Genomic DNA, 12,190 nt, shown 5'->3' on the forward strand with positions numbered 1-12,190 from the left:
TAAAACGTTTGTCTCTTGTCAAAACCACCGCCTCAAAAAGGGGGTGAAGCCTAACTCCCCTGTCTCTGTTTATACTATTGTTACCAGAGGATCCAATCCACAGACTTTCCAGCCACTTGCGGTCCCAGAATCTATGCGCCCGGTCAAGGATGACAGCGTTGTCGGGGGAGATCTGGTGTTGTTTTTCCCAATAGTGCTCGGCAATGGCGGATTTATTGAGCTCTGCGGTCCGTATCGCTCGTGAATGTTCTCCCAGACGGTCCTTGAGACGCCGTCCTGTCTCCCCCACGTAACATTCCCCACAATCCGGGCATGTGATCTCATACACGACCCCACTACTAGAATCCCTAGTAATGGGGTCTTTGACCTGTGACACTACTGTGTGCAACCTCCGGCCCGGAAGCTGCACACAGCGTGTCTGAAAGTCGCGAAGCATCCTCGCAATGCGATCTGACAGGCCCGGACAGGTGATATGAAAATTATTTTTTGCATTCAGTTCCTTTGTGACCACATTGTACTATCAAATCAAACTGGTTAGAAAAGACTTCCCCTTAACAAACTTGGACAGGAGCAGCAGTGCATAGCACATGTTTCTTGATTAAACTGGAGTTCGAGCCCATGACCACCAAATACGGAAAGGTCAGGGAATGACCACCGCATATCCCCGAAGCAATATGGCCTTATTTGCTAATGCTCCTAAAAACCAAATAACAAACAACAAACAAACCCTTAACAAACCCATGCTCTGTCTGAACTATTGCTGCAGTCTTGTCTGGGAGATCCTGTATCACCTCTTTAATCAGTGACTCTATTATTTTCCCAGGAACAGAAGTTAAACTAACAGGTCTATAATTATTTGAGTCACCCTTTGCACTCCCAACCCCCAACCCCCTTTGTGAATTAGGGATACATTTGCCCATGGGTTTGTTAAGGGAAGTCTTGTCTGACAAATTTGATTCTATACTATGATGTGGTGACAAAGGAATTGGATGCAAAGAATAATTTTGATATCATATGCTTGGATTTTAGGAAAGCTTTTGATACTGTGACATATGCAAGACTACTGTACACATTGGAGCAGCATGGCATTAAGGGCAAGTTGCTACAATGGTTAAAAGGATGGTTGTGTGGGAGAAGACAGAGAGTGGTTATCAATGGACACTGCTCTTCATGGACTAATGTTATTAGTGGAGTACCTCAGGGTTCGGTGTTGTGCCCATTTTTATTTTCGTTATTTATCAATGATATTGATGAAGGTATATCAGGGTTAATATCTAAGTTTGCAGATGATACGTACGTTGGCAGGGTTGTTAATGACAGGAATGATAGTACTCTACTGCAACAATATCTGAAAAAGTTCAGCAGATGGGCTGAGAGGTCGCAACCAGGGGCTTATTCTGGGGGAGGCAGAGGGGCATATGCCCTCCCTTAACCAAAAATTTTAAATTAAAGGAAAAGAAAACGAAGAGCTAACTGAAAGACAGTCTCCAGAAAAACCAATAATTTTGTTCAGTGGTGTAAGTATTCCAATGAAGCTGCATTTGGGCCTGATCTTGAAAGGGAACCGTTAAATTTGGAACTCCAGGGGCTCACATCTGCCGAGTATGGGTTTGGCTCACCCGGGGTCCTGAGCTGGATATCATCATTCTTCTTTTTCTTGGTGATTCTCTCTCTCTCTCTCTCTCTCTCTCTCTCTCTCTCTCTCTCTCTCTCTCAGGGTAATTCAGAAATTTTTTTTTTTGGCTGGTACAGCCTAAGCCTGAGGCTTCCTTGCACCATATGGCTAATAATAAAACAATTAACGAATTTCATTAATGAACGAGAATTTTTTTACAATTAATTGTAATTGTCAAAACAATACTTGGATGGCCGTTAAGCACAGCAACTGGCCATTCGAGTATTGTTTTGACTGTGCTTATAGAAATAGTAGCAAATAAAAGATAGTCATGAAATATTCAACAAAACCAGTGCCAAATTTACATATTCACAGGGTGTACATCACATCTGATTTTTTTCTAGTGTTGAATTTATTTTACATTTTTTGTTTGTGGGTACACTAATTGTTGTTGCGGGGCAATATGTTTTATAGTAGAATACACAAATTTGTCACAACCATCTAGCTATGGCTAGTGTTGTCATTTTAGTGCCTTAGATTTGGCTTTGTTTTTTCCTTTCTTTTTTTTTTTTTTTTTTTTTGTTTATCTGAAACGAAAAACTGCAAGGACTACGAATGAGTTATTACTATTCTAACTAGAGACACATCTAATTGCCAATGGTCCTTTGATCCTCGCATATGTTGATGACATTCTGTAAGTTATTGGTGCATTGGGAGGAACCCTTCATGTAATTATCACTTATCTCGTGATGTTCAGACAACAGGTTAAACAATGACAAGGAAGAATAAAATGTCTACTTCAGTCACCCCAAAATTAGCAGGTTTCGATCACACAAGTTGTCTGTCCAACATGTCACTCCAAAGCATGCAGTTTCATTAAATTTATGGTTTTGAGTTCATTTGCTATTTTCACACCAACATTCTACGCCTGTCCATTGCTTTCTTTCTATACAGCCAACAAGACTGGACTTTGTCACTTTTAATATATTTTATAACCGTTTTATTTGTATCTATTCTGTTTTCGCTTGGGGTGGGAAAATTTGTTGCAAAGTTACTTGAAGGAGAAACTGGGGAGGGGGAGAGTGGGAAATGAAACAAAAAAATTCAGCCTATCAGATATTTTCATTTTGCTTTATTGGCACAGAAAGAAAGCTCTGCAGCTGTTATCTTGTACTATTCTGTGATTCTGCATTGTCAAGTGTAGTGATTTTACATTTTCAAGTTTCTCAGAGCACGAAAAAAATTCACCCATTACAAGCATTCTTTTCTAACCTGTGATAGAAAGGCTGAAAATGTAAGTAAATTTATTATTCCAGTTTTCATTAGTTTACATGATGGACCACTCACAAACAGAGGTGGACTGGCCATAAGACTTACTGGGGAAACCCTGGTGGGCCGGCAGCTGGAGACCGATATGCAATTGTGTGGCCATAAACACTGTTGCGAGGTCACTAAAAGTGTTCCCCGGTAAGAATTTTTGACTAAGTCCGCCTCTGTTTACAAATGTTGAATGATCCATGATATCTGCGATAGTCAAAAAGTTGTCCAGTTTGATAACAATGTTACTCATTGCTGTAAATTTTTTTTTTTTTTTTTTTTTCACTATTCTTTGCATTTTGTTACAACTTGACAGAATGATCTGTAATATTGTTACTCTGGTGTTGGTATTTATTTTTTTATTGAAATAGATGTAATATGAATTTCAAAAGGTTATTTTTTGTGTCCTTGCTTTTTTTTCCCCTTTGCATGCAGTAAACGATGAATGCACACCGGTGAACAGAAAAGTGTGCATTGATTTGCTTTATGTGCGCGATGCAATGCCAACTTTGTAGTGATTCTGTAATAAGTGATTTTATGAATGGATTTTCTCTTTATGCTCCGGTCAACCACACAGTCAGAGTAGTTCACAAGATAGGGAGAATAGAAGAAACAGCACCGTATTTAACAGGTATGGGTGCCGGCAGAATATTTTTAAAGGTTGTGCATGCAGAAATAAGCTTTTTGTTCACCAAATTTTTGAATACATGCAATACAGGAATTCCCCGACTTAGGTAATACTCGACTTATGGGAATTCGACTTTACATAAGTTTTTGCCGGCCTGTGCAAACTTAAATATAATTGTATAAATGTATTTTGCATCCATAAAAATAAATGGAGGTATCATGAAAATATCGTAATGTGAACCCATTAGCACATTGTTTGTTTGGTTTTTTTTTTTTTCTGGTAATTCATTCCAAGTCCTTGGAAGTTGAATTTTCGTTATATAACTAAACTATTTATCTCTCTAAAAGGTCATTTTTATAATGGAAATTGCACTACATTTTCATCATTATCATATGTTCCATTATAAGAATCAGTTTTGAACACCTTTGTTGATATATTTTAAAACACATTTCTGGAGGTCACTACCATAAAACAATAAAAAGAATTTGCACTTTCAAGTTTATTGGGCTTTTCTGTTAGTGCATCTAATTATAAACGGGTAGTAAACTCGATCTAATTGCATTTGTGATAATCCCAATAACTGGAATTCTCTGGTTTTTACATTATTATGGTGAAATATTTTTCCCCTTTATTGAAATCTTCAATCATATAAAAAACATAAATAAATTTTCAGAATCTATTTACTTATTACAATGATGAAGGGAAAGGATGGACCAACGGAAAGTGCAAGTGTTGGCAGTGCTAGGGAACAAAACAAAATTGATTTAGAAATGAAGATGAAAATGATTAAGAAGTATGAAACAGGACAAAGTTTGTCATCTATTTATGCACGCCACTTAGTTCTTTCAGAAGTCCAATAATGTCAGGCGCCTCCCTAGCCAGGTGGGAAGGAGCAGCAGTGCTTAGCACACGCTTCTTGATTAGACCAGGGTTCGAGCCTGTCACCACCAAATACGGAGGATGCGGAAAGGTTAGGGAATGACCACCGCATATCCCGGAGCAATATGGCCTTAGTTGCTAATGCTCCTAAAAAAAAAACCAAATAACAAACAAACAATAACAAATAACCAATAATGTCTTTGCAAAAACACGGTGTTCTCCGTAGAAAAATATTTCAAAACTTTTCCTACCACAACAGTTGCAGCCACACCCTCCTACACTCAAGGGGCTGTTTAGAGGATAGATTTATAACCCTGAGAACATCTCATGATCAGTTAATATTTGGAAAACCTTGGCACAGCCTACAAAAATCCTCACCAAAAATGTAAGTGTGCTCTCTTCAAATTGTAAATTGTTGCATCAGAATTTGAACCTAAGAACCATAGCTAGAAGTCTGATTATGTTTATCACAAGAAAACTGAGGCTAGAATCTATTGCTAAAATTAAGAGAATCAGCTTGTGTCTGTTAAAATAAATCAGTATGTCATACTGGCTGGATTATGCAAAATTGGCATATTTTGGTAAAATGTAACTCTCTCTATCTTTAATAACTGTGATATGATGTAAAACTATCATAGTGAATTTCGAAATCTACCAATAAAAATTGAATAAAAAGCAGTGTTTAAGTTCTTGGAGGTAAAAATCGTGTTGGCTAGTGTTATCAGGCAACACAGAAGCCAGTGGTATAAATATAAGCTAGCCTGTAATCAGGTCACAAAGGACAAGCAAAGCCAGATTATGAGAAATCTTTGGCAAAGACTTCTTTACTGATGTAAACTCTAGAAGAAAGGGGATGAATCAGATTGGTCAACTTGATATTGATGGTTCGACCGTTGATGATCCTGCTCATGTAGCTGACAAACTGAATGAGGATTTTGCATCTACATTCACACATGAGGAAATCTGTCGGGAAGTGGGGGGGGGTCAGAAGTTTATCAAATTCTAATTTGATAAACTTCTAATCAAAATTGGAGGAAAAAATTAAAGTTAAACATAAGAAACATAGAAAGTTAAATATAGATTTCATTCACCTTGGGTTGATGAGATCTATCTAGTGATATATAGAGAGCCAGCAAAGGAAGTAAGTAAACTCATAGCCATAATTATGAGAGCATCCTTGGATTTAGGAGGTCCCCATGGACTGGAGATATGCAAATGTATCCCCAATTCACAAAGAAAGGTCAAAGGGTGACATGAGTATTTACAGACCTGTTAGTGTTTAACTTCTGCTCTGGATAAAATAATGGAGTCACTGGTTAAAGAAGCAATGCAGGATCATCTAGACAAGACTGCAGTTATAGTTCAGGCAAAACATGGGTTTGTTAAGCAGAAACCTTGCGTAACCAATTTGATTAGATACTACGATGTAGTCACAAAGGAAATCCAAGATATGATATCAAAAAATTATTTTGATATCTTATGCTTGGATTTATGGAAAGCTTATGATACTATTGCACATAAAAGACTGCTGTACAAATTGGAGCAGTATAGCATTAAGGGTAAGTTGCTGCTATGTACAAAGCTCTGGTTGAGTGAGAGAAGACAGAGAGTGGTAATCAATGGACACTGCTCTTTATGGACTAAACACTCTATGTTTATGGACTAGACACTGCTCTTTATGGACTAATAGTCGAGTCCCCCAGGGTTCGGTGTTGGGACCATTTTTGTTTTCTATATTTATCATTGATATTGATAAAGGTATATCATCTTTGTTGTCCAAGTTTTCAAATGATATAAAGGTTTATAGGGTCATTAATCAACGGTATGCAGTTGCAACAGGATCTAGAAAAGTTGGCCAGATGGCTGAGAGGTGGAAATTGAAGTTTAAAATTGACAAAAGCAAGATAGTGGATATGGGTAGCAGTACCCCAGAGTAACATACCAATTGTGGGGCACTACACTCAGGCTGTTGGAGAATGAAAAAGACCTGGGATAATTGCGCAATCAGAAATGAAGTTTTCATAACAATGCAGACAGGCTGTCAGAGCAGCTCATTGGGTTTTGCCAAAGTTAAACAGGAACTTTGCTAGCAGGGATAAGGTGGTGATTATCCCCTTGTGTAAGGCAATGTTCAGACCACACCTTGAGTACTGTATACAGGTCTGGCGATCTCAGTTTAAGAAGGATGTAGAACTGCTGGAATGAGTACAGAGAAGAGCAATGAGATAGGTGAGGGGGAACAAAGGGTTGCTCTTACCAAGAAAAGTTTTAATTTGCAGAAATCCTTTGCATTAGCAAAGGATGTCTGCAAATTACTGTGTCTGGAGACTAGGCACCTGTGAGATGATCTGATTGAGGTATATAAGGTTTTGAATGGTTTGAGCAAGCTCGGTGCTGATAGGATTCTTCCTTTTGCTCAGATTACACACTTAAAGGGGACATAAATTTGACTTGAAGAAAGACAGTTGCAGAATAGATGTGTGGAAATTTGCCTTTTGCGGATGGTTGATTGCTGGAACAAGGTTCCATCTGTTGTTGTGGAAGTTGATAGCTTAAATAGATTCAAGAAATAACTGGACAAACTTTGGGAGTGATTGGATAGGTGAAATGGGATTTTTCTTTTTTTTTTTTTTTTTTTTTGGCTGATGCTCTCTTGCTTTTTTGCATCATATGCCAATTCTAATGCTAATGCTATTATTGAATTGGTCTGTGACTTGCTACAGGAGTTTATTGTGGGTCTTTGTGGGATCCATTCCTTCAAATTCTGCTAAGGTTTTCTTCCATACTTCAATTCTGGATATTGCGATCTCATCTGTTTTCACTTCAGTTACTCCAGGTTATAGTTCTTATGCTTGCTGTTCCTCCTTCACTTTTGTTTATATTGTGTCCGTATTCATTGTTGTTTGTAGTTTTATTTTTTCCAAGATTGCAAGAGCTATCAAGTTCTTGACAATTATCCATCTCTGGTCTGCTGTTTGCTGTTCAGTGACCTTGAACAGCTGGGAGCCATTCCAACCACTTGGTGTGTAGTTTCATCTTATACATTGTCATGTCTGTCTCTGGCTTCATTACTTCATGCTATGCTCACAAGATGAATATGTTCATATCCCTGCTCTATTTCATGCATTGGCTGCTGTTTCTTCCCTTCTGGGTGGTCACTAATGCAGTTGTGCAGAAGGCACTTTCATTTGGTTGGGCTGGAATTCAATCAGTTGTGGTGGCCATAACACCACTCGCTCCACTGTTGTCCATGGGTGGCTGTCTCCAAATTTTTGCATCAACCCCCTCTGCATAACGTCTGAATGCAGGTGACTATCCTGCTCCACACTCAGTGCAGTATGTTTAATATTTCTACAACCCACCTTCATCCAGTTTTGGAGGTGGACCTGTTTTACCTTGACATCCAGTGGTGGATGATAGTTATGGGAGTGACACTCGATGGCACCACTCTCTGCCTCAGATGTTACTCCATCCATGGGGAAAGGCGCCTCCATAGCCAGGTGGGCAGGAGCAGCAGTGCATAGCACACGCTTCTTGATTAGACCGGGTTTGAGCCCTTGACCACCAAATACGGAGGATGCAGAAAGGTCAGGGAATGACCACCGCATATCCCCGGAGCAATATGGCCTTAGTTGCTAATGCCCCTAAAAATCAAAATAACAACAATCCATGGGGAAGTAGGTCCAGTGAAGCAAGCAACTGTCTCAATTTTTTTTTTTTTCTGCCACAGTGGCATTCGAACCCGGGTCCATGATATGGTGATCTGGCTTCATAACCACTGGGCTAATCATGTCCTTTATTATTATTAGTAGTAGTGACATATGATGCAAATAATCAAGCTTATAAACATCAGACAAAAAAAAAAAAAAAAAACTCCCACATCACCTCCCTATAAATCCTTTGAATTTATTCAAATACTCACCTCCACAACACCAGATGGAAATTTATTTCAACAGTCAACCACCTACTCACTGAAGGCAAACATCTCACATCTATCCTGCAACCATTCTGTATAAATTTGAATTAATGCCCTCTTGTGTGTAGTCTGAGAAAGAGGAGGAATCCCATCAACACTGAGCTTGCTCAGTCCATTCAAAGCCTTAAAAACCTCAATAAGATTGAGATTTTTGGTGACTAGACTCACAGGTGTCTAGTCTCCAAAAATTGCAATTTGCAGAACTAAACCTGTCTTGGAAACACCAGCCTTTCATTCCCTTCACCAGTCTTGTTCTCTGCACCCATTTCAGCAGATCTATATGTCTTCTGAAACTTCTGTACATCCTTCCTGAAGTGAGCCTTCAGATCTTTATGCGGTACTCAAGGTGCAGCCTAATCACTGTCTCATACAGTGGTATAATGACTTCCGTGTCCCTGCTAGCAAAGTTCTTGTATATCATAGACAAAGCTTCAAGAGCTGTCCTGGAAGCCTTTCTGTGTTGCTCAGAGATCTTCATATCTCTGAGCAATGGAGATAGATATGCTTACATTAAAAACTTCAATCAGATCACTTCATAGGTTCCTAGTCTTAAGTGGGCTGCACTTTGGCAAATTGAAGCCTGTCTTGATAAGACCACACCTTTCATTCCCTAAACCATTCTCGTTGACTTCTCTGTACCAATTTCAGCAAAAAAAAAAAAAAATGAAATGTAACGAAAATGCAGATTTCAACAATACAAATACTTTTATTGTTACAATCATACTTCCTACATTAGTAACTGCAGGAAGTATGATTGTGATATTATACTATTCAACAAATGGCTACAGTCAAATGGGTAATTAGGCTATTGGCTTGGATTTCGCTGACCTCTTCCAAATGTTGATTTGATAGAGTAAGTAGCAGGCTTAAACATAAAATGTTACATCATTCATACTAAATATTTCGGCCTGAAGTATGACTCTGATGATGCTAATGTCACTAACGATGATTCGTTAGTAAGTTGAGTAAGTAGTGGGCATTAACTTTACATCATTCTTAACTGCAGTTCTAGCTGTTTGATTTTAAAATGGTTCTGATTTTCTTCAGATATGTTTTCACATAAAACATTTTTCATGTGTACGGGGGGTACACACGTGGGTTTTTTTTTATGTTTAACTTCAAGAATCTATCTTCCACTTCCCTAAAGAATTTCACGTTTGAGTGTAGATGCAGAATACCTGTTTACTTTGTCAGCAACCTGAACAATTAAATCATCAATATCAAGTGGCCCAATGTGATTCATCTCCTTCCTTCTATTGTTATGGTTTACATAAGTAAAGAAGGTTTTGTTGTTTTTCTGTGCATCCTTTGCAAAGATTTCTTGTAATTTGCCTTTGCTTGCCTAAACTCCTCTGTGACTGGTTTGTATCTACCATAGGCTTCTATATTGCAAGGTGATCTGATTGAGGTGTATAAAGCCTTGAATGGTTTGAGCATGCTCAATGCTGATGGGATTCTTCCTCTTGCTCAGAATAATTGACTGAGAGGGCATAGATTCAAATTGAGGAAAGACGGTTGTAGGATGAATGTGTGGAAGTTTGCCTTTAGTCAGCGGGTGGTTAATTGCTGAAACAAACTTCCATCTGTCATTGTAGAAGTTTATAGCGTAAGTTGATAACTTAGGTTGATAACATAGCTTAAGTTGATAGCTTAAATAGATTCAAGGCAGAACTTGACAAACATTTAAAGTGAGTGGATGGGTGAAATAAGGGGTTTTTTTTTTTTTTTTTTTTGGCTGATGCTATATAAGCTGCTTTTTTGCATCATGTGCCTTTTCTAATGCTAATATCACCTGATAATTTATATGCATCCCATGCATTTTTCTTTCCAGCCACATGTGTAATTAATTCATCTGATATCCATTTAATTCTAAGACTTTGAACAATATTTTTTGGTAAGAAAGACCTGTATGCACTTTCGGCAACAGTGATATACATTCTATGCCCAACTTTCTGTGAATCTAACTCAAAGATCATTTTCAGCAGCAATATGGGGCAATATCCGTTGTAATTGTTTTTATGTTTATTTATTATTTTTTTTTAAGTTTTTATTTTATTATGTATTTACTTTTGAATTTTCTTACAAGTAAATCAATCACTATAAGTAAGTTGATTTGCATTTTTAATAGTCATTAGAAATTTCTGGGACTGCTGCTCTTACATGAGGTTTTCTGTGGAACACAGAATTTGCACTGACCATTTCACTATCCATAAAAAAAAAAAAAAAAACTGATGATATTAAGTTCTGAATTTAAAGTTTATATCCTATTTTTAAAATTAAAAAAGCTTTTACTGTATATAATGATGATCAATATATACAGGGTGTCTCAAAAATATTGGTACAAACGTTTAGGGGAGGTAGGTAACATCTAAAGGAATGTGAATCGCATAGGAACCCATAATCGGAAACGTCACCGTAAGTCGGTATATGGTGCTGTTCATCAGTTCGCGAGAGAGAAAATTTCTGGTTTACTCATTCAAGCAGTAGTCGCCGCACGAAGAGCATCCATCGATATACGAACTGTGAGCTGGCAGACATGGACCTAGTGGTGACGGAAATGGATTTCGTGGCGAGACTCATCTGCGGTGATGCTACTGTCAAAGAAACTCCAGGTGTGTTCGAATTTATTTCATCCGTTGTTAATATTATGTCAAATAAATGTTTGCCACTAATTACTGTCTTGTGTCATTTCAACTTCTTGTGCCTCTGCCACTACTTTCCCGTGACGTTTCCGGTTATGGGTTCTTATGCGATTCACATTCCTTTATGTTACCTACCCTAAACGTTTGTAACCAATATTTTTGAGACATCCTGTATAATCAAGTTATTTATATAAATGATTAATTATAAAATGACTAAATTTTTATTTTTAAAATTTTCAGTATATTTATTTATTTATTTTTTTTTAGATTGATAAAAGTCTGTAATTGTAGTGTTAAATAAAATAGAATTTGTTTTATTTCAGTATCAGCTAAGAATTTTGATTGTCGAAATCTCTATGTCCATTATTTTTTTGAAATTTCAGATGGTAAGCAATATCATATATTAAATTGGAGCTATATTTTATAATACAAATTTTATTATTTCAAATTCCAACAATTTTTTGTAATTGTGAAATGTAGTTAGCTTTATAAAAATATCAGATAAAATTATAAAAGGAATGAAATTTATTTCATTATTTATTTAAATTAAAATTTCTTTAAAATCACCATTACAACATGAATATAGTTTTGATAATGTAAAATAAGAAAATAACTTTATATAAATACTGTACTTTGTTTTAGTGTAGTCATTTGATTAATGCATTTGCTGAGAACACATTGGATCAAATAATATTGGATCAGGGAGGTGATCCTAGGAAACCCTTGTATTAATCCAAATGAAATACTTATAACTTGATTCTTTTATATATTGCTGGCAGCTTTCATTTGTTAATATCTAAATCTCCAGTGAACAATTCATTATAATGTGACTTATGTTAACAAATTGATGAATGTTTTTTTTTTCTGTATGCCTTCATTAGATTTTCTCTTTGTAGTTTTAATGCTATGATAGTTTTTTAAATGCATGTAAGTGTTTGTCAGTTAAAAGGTCAATTGAATTCAATTCTTTTTTTTTTTTTTTTGGTTTATTTAAAAAGAAAAGTAAACTCATTTATTTTAAAATTTAGTGTCATGATAATATTCCAAAACTGATGACACTAAGAAGACAATTTGTATTACTTGTGATTAAAGATGAGTTCTTGAAATGCATATGATGTAGGGAGTGAAGAAGA

At 36.8% G+C, this 12,190-nt stretch overlaps 1 protein-coding gene across 3 annotated transcripts in view; it reads left to right on the forward strand.

The window, feature by feature from the left end:
• LOC150085169 (tectonic-like complex member MKS1) overlaps nucleotides 1-12,190 on the forward strand; it is a 502,024-nt gene that overhangs the window by 376,581 nt on the left and 113,253 nt on the right. For all 3 annotated transcript variants that reach the window (XR_016546919.1, XM_090373059.1, XM_090373060.1), the window contains one exon: nucleotides 11,381-11,443. Coding sequence is in view for 2 of the 3 variants with exons in the window: in XM_090373059.1 (XP_090229185.1) it covers nucleotides 11,381-11,443 (63 nt within the window). In the remaining variant the exon portion in view is untranslated. The remainder of the gene's footprint in view (nucleotides 1-11,380; nucleotides 11,444-12,190) is intronic.

This window comes from Mastigoproctus giganteus, chromosome 5 (assembly GCF_048544385.1).
Source record: "Mastigoproctus giganteus isolate SK-2022 chromosome 5, ASM4854438v1, whole genome shotgun sequence".
Taxonomy (NCBI): domain Eukaryota; kingdom Metazoa; phylum Arthropoda; class Arachnida; order Uropygi; family Thelyphonidae; genus Mastigoproctus; species Mastigoproctus giganteus.